This window comes from Silurus aristotelis, assembly GCF_946808225.1.
Source record: "Silurus aristotelis genome assembly, chromosome: 11".
NCBI classification, from domain to species: Eukaryota; Metazoa; Chordata; class Actinopteri; order Siluriformes; family Siluridae; genus Silurus; species Silurus aristotelis.
This window is the reverse complement of record NC_139584.1, coordinates 1,583,116-1,598,811: the sequence shown is the minus strand read 5'-3', so window position 1 is coordinate 1,598,811 and position 15,696 is coordinate 1,583,116. Positions and strand designations below refer to the sequence as shown.

Here is a 15,696-nt window from a genome sequence, read left to right as displayed (position 1 = left end):
GGTGGGAGTGGGTGGTTTATATATGTTGTGGGTGGTATATTCTTGTGGGTGGGAGTGGGTGGTTTGTATATATCGTGGGTGGTTTATACTCGTGGGTGGGAGTGGGTGGTTTATATATGTTGTGGGTGGTATATTCTTGTGGGTGGGAGTGGGTGGTTTGTATATATCGTGGGTGGTTTATACTCGTGGGTGGGAGTGGGTGGTTTATATATGTTGTGGGTGGTATATTTTTGTGGGTGGGAGTGGGTGGTTTGTATATATCGTGGGTGGTTTATACTCGTGGGTGGGAGTGGGTGGTTTGTATATATCGTGGGTGGTTTATACTTGTGGGTGGGAGTGGGTGGTTTGTATATATCGTGGGTGGTTTGTATATATCGTGGGTGGTTTGTATATATCGTGGGTGGGAGTGGGTGGTTTATATATGTTGTGGGTGGTATATTCTTGTGGGTGGGAGTGGGTGGTTTGTATATATCGTGGGTGGTTTGTATATATCGTGGGTGGTTTGTATATATCGTGGGTGGTTTGTATATATCGTGGGTGGGAGTGGGTGGTTTATATATGTTGTGGGTGGTATATTCTTGTGGGTGGGAGTGGGTGGTTTGTATATATCGTGGGTGGTTTATACTTGTGGGTGGTTTGTATATATCGTGGGTGGTTTGTATATATCGTGGGTGGTTTATACTCTGATACACATCTGTGTCGAATTATATCCATTTAAGCGCAGAAACAGCACTCACACGGGTGTGAGATTGTGAAAATTCGCCCACAGGAAGCAGTGCATTTGTGGCTTTAAAGTGCTGTGTGGCATGGGGGAGCGGGACAACAGATCCAGCGAGAGCATTCGGAGCATACGCGATTATTACTAGATTTTTTTGCATGAACCATTTTGAGGATTAAATAGGAAATGGAGTTCGTTAGTTATTGTGTCTCATTTACACTGATACGTTTGAGTATATATGCAGTACGGCACATGTTCATTACAGCAGCAGTGTATTACATCCTACCTGCCATGGTGACGGTTTTGTGAGGGGAAAAATGATATCCTGAATACTAGTAATGTTATGTATGTCTAAAATAATTGTAAATTGTCTGTGATGTGTTATCAGGAGATCAGTCTTCCTTGACCTGTGTTTAACCTTTGTGGAAAGCAACCAATTTGATTTGTCATTTTTATGGAATCTCTTCCTGTTATCTTCTGGCCTGTAAACACCAGAAGAAGAACAGATAGCAGACATGTGTAACTGTGAGGAAAACTCAGACGGATGAAGAATTGACAGGAAAAGGTACATATATGGTTGAGAAATGTGTCTGCCTCCAACTTAGTGCTAGCATTTTGGAGAGGAACCACGAATGGTTACTTTAGTCAGTATAGTGTACATTAGATACGGCTGGAGATGCACATCCTTAAGGGATGCGATAGAGATATTTATTCGATTTCGAGTTTATGCGCCTCAGGAGTCGTGAACTGACCTTGAAATTCTCCAGTCACCCAGATAGAGTGATATTGGAGATATCTAGATCGAACTGATAACTTTTGCCCTTGACATGCATGGCAAGCGCTTCAGAGCTTTCAGGTAAAACTACACTGGAACATCTGAAAAGCATCAGCACTCCTCTGATGAAATGGACTGAAATTCCGCACCTTCTGGTCTCGCGTTGTTTATTCGCCGTATTTAATCATTTACGGCTTTAATCCCGTTTACGGACGTGTCCCCGCCCCCCTGTAACAGACCCCGAGCTGTTGCGTGTTATGGATTTCATTAATACGTCGAAAATCCGCTGTCTGTTTTTAAAATGTTGTAGGTGAACAGACGTGCGTAGTTCAATCTTTCCCTGCACTCGCCCTGTTCTCGTACCGGAGACTAATGGACTATGTATATTAATGGGCCTGCTGGAGAAATCGCTCGCAGGATCATCTTTAGTCTTGTTTATTTTTCATTGCTGCTCTTCTGCAAGATGATGCACATTAAGAAAAGCAATTTGTGCCTCAGAATTAATTGGGCTTGTTTCCTGAGTTTGCTTTGTAAGCATCTCTTTACATATCTCAAGGAGCGCAGGTGCAGTAGAGCTGCAGCGTGGACGTGGAGGACACGGAGTATCATCTCGTTTCCTTTCTCGCTGCAACGGATATTAATTCACTTCAATTTTGTTTTATTTATAGAGAGCTTTTAACGACGCACGTGGTCTCAAAGCAGCGTTACACACGTAAAGCGGCAATAAAACAACGAGTTTGTTCCTTATAACTGTACGTTTCTCCCTAATGAGCGAGCCAGTGGTGACTGTGGTGTAGGAGAAACTCCCTGAGACTTCATGAGGAAGAAACCGTGAGAGGAACCAGAGTTGAAAGCGATTCTGATCCTCAACTCTGAATGTTAAGGTGTGCAGCGAAAAAATGCAAACTGTGGTCTTGAGCACATTGTAGCAGACTGTTGATATTAATTACAGTCCAAATCTTCAAATGTGTAGATTCATAGATCTTCAGGATGGTTATTTGGAAACATTTCACTGGGAGCCGGTGTAGACCGATTAAAATGGGTCACCAGGGGTGATGTGATGTCATATTTTCTGGTTCTGGTAGGAACTCTTGCTGTTGCATTCTGGACTAACTGATATTATACACTATATGGAAAAAAGGTGTGTGGATCATAAGATTGATATGAGCTTTTTGACCATCCCATTCCTCATTTACTTCCTATTTGCTGTTTGCTCTGATCTTCTGGGAAGGTGTTCCACTAGATTTCTGTTATAAGGGTGTTGGTGAAATCAGGTACTGGTGTAGGTGAGGTGAGAAGGCCTGGGGTGCAGTCAACCTGAAAAATTCAATTATGTTTAATAGGGTTGAGGTCAGAGCCCTATAGCTGGAGATCTTCTCAAACCCATGTAAATCAAATCTTCATGGAGCTGGGGTTGTGTGCAGGGTCAGTGGTTACGATGTTGGACTTCTGATCAGAAGGTCATGAGTTCAAATCCTAAGTGTAAAAATGAGATAATTGTAAGTCGCTTTGTATGAAGGCGTCTGCCAAATACCATAACTGTAGAGTGAGCTGTGATGGATGAAGAACACAAACCATGAAGTAGAGATTCAGTCAGTAAAATGTGACTCCAGTAAAAGTATAAATGTCCCTTTAATCTTTCACTTGAGTAAAAGTACAAAAGTGTTTTCCTTCAAATGAACTTAAGTATCCAAAGTAGTGATTTATTATAACTATAATGTTCATATTATCATTTTTATCACAAGATTCTTTATTTAATCACTTTAACGTGTAAAGACTCGAATGTGACTCTCAGCACACTGATCTATTAATAGAATGATATTAATGACTCAAACACTGATTGATTTCTATTACAATCATCATGAACCCAAAACCTTCTTCAAAACAATCCCGTAAATAAATCCACGTGTGTTGTGTCGAGTTCGAGTCTGGAGTTTCTTCATCATTTATTCCTCTCGAAATGTTCTGCTTGATGTTGAACTGATGCTGAACGGTATGTTAGTAATCGAACTTCCTTATTGTTCAACGCTAAATTTAATGCATCTGCATCCAGAGACGTTCTATACAATCATGTGCCTCCAACTGTTTGGGGAAGAACCACATATGGCTGGTAAATTCAAGTGCCCCAATAATTTTGTTCTTAATGAGTCTCATAAAACAAATCAAAACCAATTAATCAAATGATTATTTTCCCAGATCAGAACATTCCAAGTCAAGTTTCCTGTCTCACTTCATGTACAGTCGCTTTCCCACCGAGTGTCTGAGTGATCCAAATATGGCTTTGTGCTTTGTTTGATTATTTGGATTACACCGTATCCAACTCTAATAGTTTAACCATGTAAGGTCTCCTGTAATGCTGCATTTGAAAATATTTGCATTGCTTTCCTGACCTGATCCTGTTCTGAGAATCCCATCGGCCGTGGAGCAGCGAGCTTCACACAGCAGACTCGTGCTACATTTTCTTCTTCTTTTTTTTTTTAAGGAAAAGAACTCTTTTCCCGGCATCGACACTGAACGTTTTACATTTTTCAGAAGTTTCCAGACGACCCGTCTGATGTAAACACATTTGATGTAGTCTTGCTTATTGAACGGATCCCACATGTCACGTCTGTAGAGCCTAATGGCTTTAGCGAAGTCTTATCTAAAAGTCTGCTAGAGTGTGTCTTCGCTCTTCACTTTCTAATGGCACAGAAAGTTCTTCAGCTTTTGATAAATGTTCTTGATGTGCGACCAGTGATAATTCTAATGTGGCCTAATGAAAGGTCTAATGCTTTGCTTTCTGTACAATTAGTTTCACTTGGATGGCTGTAATCTTGAGAGAATAGAGATACTGGGAATCCAGGCCATGCTTTTTCTAGTCCAACTTTTACTGTATCATATGGGTGAGCGATATGACCTCCAAAAGGCAGAAATTTACAGAATTATATTTTTAAAAAAATCATAATTCTTTATTTATTTTTTCTTCATTTTGTACTTTTGTGGTGAGGACAAAGTGGTTTTCTTTTGATGACTCTTCCATGAAGGCCATGTTTGCTTTGAAATTTGCATCACCTGGCCTGGTGATAACATGAACAAGCCATGACCCTAACAGGCTGATTAAGATCTAAAATCCTGCTCAAATTTATCAGAGAGCTCAAGTCTTCTGGGTTCTACAATCTTCTTAATTTTATTTTTTGCAGGGTGCTGCTTTCCCCTTTTCACTTTAAAGTTGTAGAAAACAAAAGCAATACACTGCTGTTGCTTAAAATATTGCAAGAGAGTGTTTCCTGGTAAACTTTATGCCTTCTGGAGATCATCTCATCTTCCACTTACTTAACTGTTCACATAACCAGAGATTTTGACCAAGGGTCCAACATTTGCACGCCACCGTACAAGGCCTCAAATGATGTCTCTGATGGTAAATTAGCTGAATTTACTGACTTAATAGAGAAAAAAAAATCTTAAATCCTAATAATCTTGCGCAATCTGCTCTCGCATCGTGTTTTATACCGAAATTAAGATCAATATGATTTTTATGGATAGAAATTAAATTGTACGTTTTGACTAATTGAGGATTTTTGCAGTGTTGATGCTGAGACCTTTTTAGATTTTTTTTTTATGCAATTATTGAATTAATACTTGAGCAGTTGAGGGTCATGGGTTTTGCTCCGGCTCAGGCTTGGTGATATTTGGATTTGAACTCAATCTGAAGTCACTTGAGTTGAGCTCTAATTTACCGCTTGTGTTCACACTTTTCAATCTCTTTTGCTGTCTCACAGATGGAGGAGCAGCTACATCTCATGCTGGTCACCAAGGAGAACGGGGAGGTTTGGGCTCAGTGCTCAGGGATCTGGTCAAACCTGGAGACGAGAACCTGCGGGAGATGAACAAGAAGCTGCAGAACATGCTGGAAGAGCAACTCACCAAGAACATGCATCTTCAGAAGGTGAGGAGTGATGGTGGATGTTGTGACACATGAAGACATTCTTATGAAAAATCATTATTGCAATAAATGAATATAATGCGGTATGTAGCATATGCTATATAGACAAAAAGTATTGGGACACCTGACTTTTCCAGCTACATGCGATTCTTCACACAAAGCGAAGGCACATGATTGTGTAGGACATCTCTGGATGGTTCCAGCGTGACGGTGCATCTGTGCACAAAGCCATCTTCATGGAGATATGCTTTCCAGAGTGTTGGATTGGAAGATCTACATCAGTACCTGGCAATTCTAACACCCCTGTGGCTGAACGAATCTTCACAAATTTCCACAAGCACACTCTGAAATCTAGTGGAACATCTTCCAAAAATAGTGGAAGGTATTAGTCAAGCATTTGGAGACTAAATGTGGAATGTTCAGGAAGCAGCACATATCAAACTTAGTCAGGTGTCCTCAAAAAATTAATAAATTGAATAATTAAAAAAATAAAAAAATAAATAAATCTGAGCAGATACGAACGTACCACCAAAGGAGATGTCAAATCTGCATGCTAAAGGAGAAAGATTGGATGAGGTGTGTGTGAGATGTGGAATGCTCCTGGTTAGAGATTTCACGGATATTTCTCATGTTTTCATCCATGGGTGAGACTTTAACAGTACGTGGAAGGACACCTGATGGTCCTTAGATGTATTGATCATGATGTCAGAAGTGTATGTGGGACCTAAATAGACCTGAAACGAGTTCTACATTAAGAACGTCTCCGTGGGCAGCCGTCTTAGGAATGACCTGTTTTAGATCATCGTATTAGTATTTTTATTTGTTGTTTCCAGAGTCAAATCCATGTAGATCTGAATCTAAACAAACATGACTCCGCTGCAAATCAGCTGCATAAACTCTCAGCATGATGGGATGCAGGAGGATTGTGTGCAGAGCTCGTTCTGACAGGGTGCTCGGCAGTGTGTGTGTGTGTGTGTGTGTGTGTGTGTGCGTGGAGGCGGTTTGCTGTCACGACGCTTTGAGACTCCACGGAAGGGAGCTTATTCATCGGCAGCCAAAAGGTGGGCGGTTATTTATTAAATTTTTTATTAAATCTTTTTACGATGAAGCGGTTAGTGGTGCAGGAATAGAAACGCCGCCCCGGGGCGCCCTGTTAGGGTGAAGTGTTTGAAGGCATTACACCATCACAGACATCAACTAATGACAATTAACCTCTGACATCATCGACGTCCACGTTTCAGGGGAATTCAGTCTGCTTCTGGAGATATTGTGCCGTGATAATACAGATGTGTCATGTAATGTGTGTGTTCTTTTCTGTTTTTATGTAAGTGGTGTGTGTGTATGGATTCGGATGTATTTATAATGATTGTGGAGGCGTGTGTAGATTCAGTGTTGGAATATATATATATATATATATATATATACACACACGTTAAAGAGAAGTGGACATTTTAGAGAAAACTCGGGTTGCAGAAAGAATCGAATTTTTGAGCCTATAAATAAATAGTTAATGCAGCTTATGCAACAAGTCATGGACATTGCTGTGAAGAGCATCGGTCGATCTCGAGCCGTTCGGCCCAGATCACTTTTAACGAGCGCTTGCTTTTACAGGTAAGTTGGTGCACTTATTCCGTTTTTAAGCAAGAAGCGAGAATAAAATGCTGTTCGCATGCCAACCAGTAAAGTTGATGCGTTCTGACAGGAGCCTGGCTGAGACAGATAAGAATGGTTACCTTCTTCTGACCCTATAAAACATCGATGCCATGTGTCAAACTCATTTTAGGAAACGAGCCACACTTCACTTAGTCCAGAGTTCTGCAAGGCAGCCGTCCTCACACCTTCACTGTCTTGCAGAAGGATTCAGACTTAAATATGAGGTGGTGTGAAAAAGTTCGGAGATTCGCTCTGTTTACAGGAAAGTACTTTATTTATCTACGTTTCCACACCGTCGCCTTCAAAATAGTCCCCTCGCACAGCCACACAGCGCCCCCAGTGTTCTTCTGGAACGTCTTCTTCTCAAAGCACCTTCTGTGCAACGGTGTTCCATCTCCAGAAAGAGGGTCGAATCTGGTTAATAGGGTGTGTGCGGAAGTGAGATCACGTTGTTTTCCGAGAGAAACTCACGTGTGAGGAGGAGCTTCTGGTGACAGCGTGCACACGTGATGGGAATAGCAGCAGTCGCACAGAGGCACACTGAGTTATGAAGGTCGGTGCTCCCTGCGACCGTGCGTGGAGCCTTTTGATACTGAAAGGGATTTGTTTTGGGATTATATTCCAGAATATTTTTACAATCAGAAACGCTGTTGAGATCAACGTGTTTTTCTAATCCAATTACCTTTTTTTCCACAAGATCCTTATAATCTAAAACACTGGATCTCAACATTAACACCTTCTGTGGGAAGTGTTCAGCTCCTGCACCACAGGAAACTTTTTCACATCGAGCTTCAAGAGGCACTTATAAACGAGACGAGTGCCCTTTGGTCCACACTAGTGTTTACACATTCAAACCTGTGCATGAGTGAACCTCGTCGGAATTCCTTCTACAAGAACAACGAAAGATCCAGATGTTCAGTTACATTATATAGACAAAAGTATTGGTCCATCAAATCACCTTAAACACTAAGAAACCAAAAGTGCATGACTTAAAAAAAAAAAAAAAAAAAAAAAAAAAAAAAAAAGATTTATTTGAAAGCAAACTGCTTTAACAATGATGCAAATGAAATGAATGGACATTTGGTGTTGAGGGTGAGGTTTCCTGAAGAGTCTGCTTCCTCTGAACCACTGGCTCACTCATTAGGGATAAACTTATAAGGAACAAACTTATTATGCAAAAAAAAGTAAAAATTATTTTATAACTAAATATATTCTTTTATCTGTGCAAAGCTGCTTTGAGACAATGTCCATTATTAAAAGTGCTCCACAAATACAAAGCAATTGAGCAAACAAGCCAGACAAAGACCTCGCTCCAGACACAGGAAGCACACAGGGTTGGGCTGGACCTCATCCAACTCCTTTTATTTTAAGCCCAAAATCAAACCCATAACCAACATAATGGTTGTTTGGACCAAATTGTGGACTTTGTGGTAATCAGTTTGAAGGACTGCTTGACAGCTGTTGAGACCAGTGTGTCATGGGGACAAAATAGAAAGTTTGAACAAAACCACATTTGATTTCTATCTCTGCATGTGCACCTTCTCTTCACCATCACAATAGCACTGATTTTTGAAATTGAGGTGCTGATGCATCGTGGGTGTGTTTTGATGATCTCATAGAGCGCCGAGCTCATTAAAATACGCATTACGGAGATATTGCAGTAGCTCCTACTGCGATACCAAACTTACCAAACTAATGCGATACCTTTATTTAGTGAAGCTCCAGTGTGTGCGTCAGAGGATGCTGCCAGGAATAGGTCAGAATATATCCACACTGAGAGGGTGTTTCTGGTGATGAGGGGCTCAGAGATGCTCTCGATCCGTGGCAGAGTGGCGCGTCGGTGTTCCGGGAGCCCTGGGGGAGTTGTAGGTTACACAGAAGTCCTACTTTAACCTTCACAGAAGGAAACGTTAACTGAAGAAGAAGGAAGACGAGGGGAGGGGTGGTGCTTCTGGAAAATAAAAGTTTGCAGGGTTGTTCTGTAGATCACTTTGACCATCACCAAGGTTTTGTGTGAACAGTTTGTTCTCAAAGTTGATGTCAGAAGCAGGACAAATGGGCGAGCGTAAGGATTTAAGCGACAAATTGTGACGTCTAGACGACTGGGTCAGAGCGTCTCCAAAACTGCAGCTCTTGTGGGATGTTCCTGGTCTGCAGTGGTCAGAATCTAATGTGCTCCAAGGAAGGAACAGTGGTGAACCAGCGACAGGGTCGTGGGGGACTTGGATCATTGATGCACGTGAGGAGTGAAGGCTGGTCCGTGTGGTTCCGATCCAACAGACGAGCTCCTGTAGCTCAAACTGCTGAAGAAGTTCATGATGTTGATGCTCTGGACTGTTTTAGCAGCGAAAGAGGAACCAACACAATACTAGTTCTGGCTGATCGGCGTAAGTTTGAATAGCGAGATGTTTTTTGCACCATTCCATTAAAACTCGAGTTTGTTGTATATGAAAATCCCATCAGATGAGCAGATTGTGAGAACACTCATAATATTCAATCATGGTTGATGTAACTGAATGTTCTCCCTGTTGTGATGTTTGATATTTAGATGAACTAAAGGTTTTCTGCATGACTTTATGTAATGCGGCGCTGCCTCAGGATTAGCTGAGTGGATAATTGCATGAATAAACAGGTTTTCCAGTATAAGTGGCCGGTGTGTCTGCCTGTGTCTGTCTCTGTCTGTGTGTGTCTGTGTGTGTGTGTGTGTGTGTGTATACATATATAAACCCCACCTGCTGGTGTGCTTTGATGTTCTTTCACATTACAAGTCCTCGGCTATATTTTAAATCTTAAGGAGAAACTGCACTTGGAGATGTGAGGAGGTGTGTGTTGGCTGCCGCTCAGTATGTGCCAGTGTGTAGTGGTAGAAGAGGTTGAGCTTGTTAAGGGAACTGGGAACGATCGCAGAGAAGGGAAAGTTGCAGCTGATGGATCAATCGATGGACCACTGGAAAGGTCTAACTTCATTCTTCAACTCTCACACTCCATCCTCATACATCACGCTGCTTTCCAGAGGCCATCACCATCACCAATCTGCCTGTAAAAAAAAAATTTGCTATCTGATGAGTTAAACCTCAGTTCTCTCGTGTTCCTCGTCCTGTTTCCTCAAATAACCCAGAAGCCTCATGTATATTTGCTGCCACGGAGGTTCGGCAACGAACATGTCTTCTTAATATTTGATGGTTCTACAGTGAACCGGTGGCAGATGGAGGCTGTAGTTCAGTGTGAGTTGAGGTTTCTGCTGAAGCCTGACCCGGGAGAGCGAGACGGAGAAGAAGAGTAGGTCCGGTTACTTACATCTTTGTGCTGTTTCCTTTCTCTTTTGCTTTGTGGTGAGTTGGCAAGTCATAATAAACAGTCTGAAGATATCACAACGCTCAGCATAGAACAGTGCAGAGGTGATCAATCCTAACGTAATCTTCACTTCAATGCTGAGATTTATAGGGTTGCTGTCCATGCAGAATTTCTCTGCATGTTCTCCAGATGTCTTTCTGTTTTCCTCCAGGTTCTCTGGTTTCATTTTATTTTCCAGGAACATACGATTATATTCTATAATATACGCTATATGGACGCTTCTCCAGCCGTATGTGTTTTTTCTCTAAAAATCATCTCAAAATTAGAGGCACACAATTGGATAGAACGTCTTTGTATGCTGTAGAATGAAATTTTCCCTTCGTTTTTTTCCATCCTTGTGGCTGAATAAATCTCCACAAACACACTCCAACATCTCGAACATCTAAGAAGAGTGGAGGTTACTATAACAGCAAATAAGGACTAAGTGTGGAATCGGGGGTCCAAAAAAGCACCATCAAGTGTCCACAAACGTTTGTCCAGATAGCATGTATTAAATATTGCCATCTTGCCATCTTTTCTGTTAACTCTTGAGATTCTTAGGAATTCTCTTAACATCAGAGTTTATTATTCGATGCCAAACAAGCCTAATGAGGTTCAAGAGACGTTCGAGTGACGTTTTTCCATCTTAATTGCAGAGTGGAAAAGAGGAATAAAATGTCCTACTCAAGTAAAATTACTGTTTCTTCAGTGAAATTGTCCTTAGAAATAAGTCAAGTTAAAAATCTAAAAGTAAAAAGTAGCTCATTTAAAATGTGCTCCGAGTAAACAGTCGCAGCGTGTTTTTCTCTTTTCCTGCATTATTTTGATTTATAGATAATTTAGCTAATAAATAATTAAATTGTAGTTACCGTATTTTTTGGACTATAAGCCGCTACTTTTTTCCCACGTTTTGAACCCCGCGGCGTAAACAACGAAGGGGCTAATTTATGAATTTTTCCTGGGTTTTTCCCGGTTTCACAAAAAAACTGAACCCCATAACATTAGACCAATAAAATTTCCGAACGAAAACGAAAAAACGCACTTCACCTGTGTTCTGAGCTGCACAGCATCGGGAGAAAAAACTTCCATCGGGTGATTTTTAAACGCAAGACGATGCCAAAAGATAAACTCTCGAGAGAAATAGTTGTGAAAGGAAGGAGGAAGACAGTGAACAATGACTTTCTTGGTGGGCTACTGTTTAGATACAAGCCGTTGTAGCGCGTTGAGTCTGGGTGAAGGGAGAGCTCGCTAACTCCAGTTACAACAGAAATCATATAAGCACAGACAGGTTTCCAAAACTCGTGCTTTTTTATTTTTCTTGGCAACAGCGTTACGGGTTAGTCAAAGAAACTTAGAAATGAGCATCAGAAAATAATAAGGACATATTCCTCGGTCTCCACACACGCAGTAATAGCGGAAAAATGCAGTGCCATGCTATTCCCAAAATACCGCTCTGCTCTTAAAGGAACCACAACATATTTTACCCGTTACACCGTGTAACAGACACTGTCTTTCATTAAAGCCTGTGTAAAGTTCATTAGTGCGGCTTATAGTCACCTCTGTTTAATTGGGGTATGGTGACGTAACGGCGGTTGTTCAGGGCAGCACTATTAATCCTTCAACCCAGACCAGAGTATTTTACGTGCACGTGTTCTGTCCCTGTTTCACGACTTACCGGGTTCTGTTCTCTTTTGCAGGACCTGGAGATGTTATCTCAGGAGATTGTGCGTTTGAGTAAAGGCACCGATCCTGATCCCAAGACCACATGTTAATAAAGAAGAAAAGGACCATGCTGCACCTCTCCAGCCGAACGGCCCGTGGCTACAGAGGGATGCTGCATCTTCATGACACACAGACCGGAAGACTGGATGGAAACTTACGTCCGCGCAGAGGAGGAATGTGTGCGCGATCGCTCGCAAGTCCTCCGCTGCTGAATGTACTTAACACTGTAACACTTTACATCTTTTTTTTCCTCTCTCTCTCTCTTTTATGACGCTACAAAGAGCAGGGCGGTAGCTTCCACAGAAACGCTTTTACGTCCCCAAACCCCGACTTCTGCTTCATATGGACGAGCAGCTTTCTGTTCGTGTCACGTGTAAATATGAAAATAGACGTAAAAACGAGGCGTATATTAGTTCCGGATGGTTATTATGGGATGTATAGTAATAGCTGGTTGCCAGGCGGGGTTCATTACGTCTTACTGTTTACAGACACGTGAGCTCACGTAATAAGGGCCGATAATTGCTGGAGCGTTTTTTGCACGTCTATGAAGTAAACCGACCCAGTAACCTTCTCAGTAACCTCCCGCCCATCGCTTCTCCGCCTCGCCTCCGCTCGTCCTTTGATCCGCGTTTCGTCTTGCGGGAGAGTCCCCACTATTCTCAGCCAGATCCAACGTTAAGACGCCATTCCGCTTCCACGTATCAAAGCTTGTGAACGGAACAGACATTTTCCGTGGAATCGATCTTTTTTTGTTTGTTTGTGGGACACTACAGTGCGGTTTGAGCCGAGCTCAACATTACGCTCTTTTAAAAGAATTGCGACTGCGGCAGGTTTTCCTGCGTATGTCCACGTCTTTCTCGCTTGCGTCGGCGTCACGTTTCTTATTTTGCTCGTTCTATTTAAACACGTCGATTCCTTGTGAATTGTTTTTCTTTTACTCACTAAAATCATGAAGAAAAAACTAAAAAAAGAAGCAATGCTGTAAGGAGGTGGTTCTTTTTTTTTTACAGTATATCAGAGAAACACTGCTGCAACTTTTCTCCTCCATCTCTGTCCACTGCATGTTCTACTCCGTGTCCTGAAAACCCATCTGAAGAGTAAAAAAGTTTGTGGACACCTGACCATAAGATTGCTATGTGCTTCTTTTTGAACATCTCACTCCACATTTAGGCCCTTATTTGTGTGTATAATAGCCTCCACTCTCTCTTCTGGGAAGCTGTTCCACTAGATTTTGTGGAGGTTTCTGCTCATTCAGAAATAAAAGTGTTTAAGTGAGGCACTGATGTAGGTCTGGTGAGGAGGCCTGGGGGGGGGGGTGTCCAGTTAAACCAGTTAAAAAAAAGGGAAAAATCATCCTAATAAAGCAGGAGATCAGCACGAGATCTTCCACTCCAACCCATGTAAAGCAGATCTTTATGTGCACAAGGGCGTTATCATGGGTTTGGGTTTTCTAGTGTCAAAGACGTGTACCTCCAACGTTGTGGGAACGTTTTTGTGGACTGAAAAATCCGTATGGCTGGAAAAGTCAAGTGTCCCAATACTTTTGTCGAGGTGCAGTAGATGGAGAGGACGGTGAGAAAAGCCCACCAGAGCGTTCCTTTTAAAGGTCCAGTGAATAAGTGGAAGTGGGTGTGTGTGATGTTTAGAGGTAAATCTGCTTGTGTTCCTGTGCGACTGTATAGTTGAGACGGATTTGTTCACTTGTTGATTGTAATACAATTAAAGCAATCACTAATGTTATGTTTGATATATCAGGTGCTTAAAAAAGACACGCCTATTTGACTTTTATTCTCTTATTTGATTTGTTTATACGTACATAATAATAATAATAATAATAATAATAATAATAATAATAATAATAATGATGATTATTTGCATGTTGTGTAATATTTTTTAACATTTCTTCCTCGGACACTATATAAAACAGTGTAACAGTGAACGGTGCGATGACCAGCAGGTTCGCTGTGAGGACCTTCACCTCGTTTCAGTCTCAAAGAAAAGGTTTTTTTTTTCTTTACAGTCAATATCTGTCGACTCAGCGCAGCAGGAGCATCGCTGCTCATTAGGAACATCACCAGGCTGATGTTTGTTTGTTTTTCCCTCCTCAGACTTTCTTGTTATTTATTCATCCGTGTTTGTCAGCTGTCATGTTCGGCGAGGAGCCTGATTTCTTGACGTCACGCAGCGTTAATAAAGAATGGCTGGAAACAAATGCTCCCCCTGAACACGTTTAATTCAAGCTGGTGATTGTTTACAGTGTCGGATCTACACCTCGAGTCGTTCAGGGTGACGCCAACCAAGCGTCTGGAATGAGAAATGTGTCACTACAACGTTACAGTGCGTGTTACCCAACACACACACACACACACACACACACACACACACACACACAGTACTCAGATACCATGCGTGCATTACCTGAGATGTTCATCTTTCACTCCAGCTTTCCAAAAGATGAAAGGGATGGAGGTGATTCTCGACCACACACACGCTTAGTTTAGAGACAAGAAAGTACTTTATTTATCTCCGTCTCCACACCATCACCTTCAAAATCGCCCCCTTGCACAGTAATACAGCTCCCAGTGTTCTTCTGGAACGTGTCCTGGAAGTCTTCTTTTCAAAGTGTCTTAAGTTCCTTCTGCTATTGCTATATGCCGTATCTCCATCTTCAGGAAGAGGGTGAAGTCCTCAGAAGCAAAATCTGCCGAGTAGTGGGGGTGCTGAAGTGAGATCGTGGTGTTTCACGTTTGAGGAGGAGCTGGGTGACCGGGTGGACTAGATGTGAACCAGGATGCTCACATAGTGATCTTATGCCCAGGTTCCACAAACATTTGTGAATAAAGTGTATTTCCGAATTCCCTGCATGTCTCACTGATGTGGCTGGTTGAATAAACACCTGAAGAAAAAAAACAAAACAACACAAGATAATGTAGTGCCAGATGGTGGCACAAGGCTGCACGCAGTCACAGGGAGCACCAAACTTCACGAGTCAGTGTGGAAAAATACATCGTCATCCTGTGCAGATCGGATGACGATGAAGTTTGGTGCTCCCTGTGACTGCGTGCAGCCTTGTGCCACCATCTGGCACTACATTATCTTGTGTTGTTTTGTTTTTTTTCTTCAGGTGTTTCTTATGCTGTTCCTTCTAAATAATCATTTGGAAGCTGTTTAGCTTCAGTTTCATTTAGAGCAAACACACACACACACCTGGTCAGAGCATCTCCAGATCTGCAGCTCAAGTGGGGTTTTCTCAGTTCTTCGTTAATTCACTGCCTCATAATCAACTGCAGCCATAATAACATTAAACTCAATACATTTCCGAGTGTTTGCATCTGGTGTACCATACGGTGAATTTCATAAACGGCTCGAAGCACAAGATGAATTTGATGATCTGGAGAAGAAAATGAGAAATATAAGAAGAAACAGCACCAGGAGTGAACACCAACAGCTTCAGTATTCGTCTGGACGTGACACAGACAGACATAATTCATTATAATAAATGTAATCTGGTGGCATTACTTCATCATCGTGTTTGATTCAGAGCAGCAGAATCATAGATAAAATGTGTTCCTC

General features: G+C 41.8%; 1 protein-coding gene across 4 annotated transcripts in view; it reads left to right on the top strand.

Annotated features, from left to right (window-relative positions):
* gripap1 (GRIP1 associated protein 1) overlaps positions 1–14,335 on the top strand; it is a 68,560-nt gene extending 54,225 nt beyond the window's left edge. For 3 of the 4 annotated variants that reach the window (XM_083554894.1, XM_083554895.1, XM_083554893.1), the window contains 2 exons: positions 5,252–5,418; positions 12,099–14,335. In XM_083554894.1, coding sequence (XP_083411020.1) covers positions 5,252–5,418; positions 12,099–12,173 — 242 coding nt within the window. In that variant the 3' untranslated portion in view covers positions 12,174–14,335. The remainder of the gene's footprint in view (positions 1–5,251; positions 5,419–12,098) is intronic. The other variant, XR_014535816.1, reaches the window with a different exon arrangement.
* Positions 14,336–15,696: the final 1,361 nt, after the last annotated feature.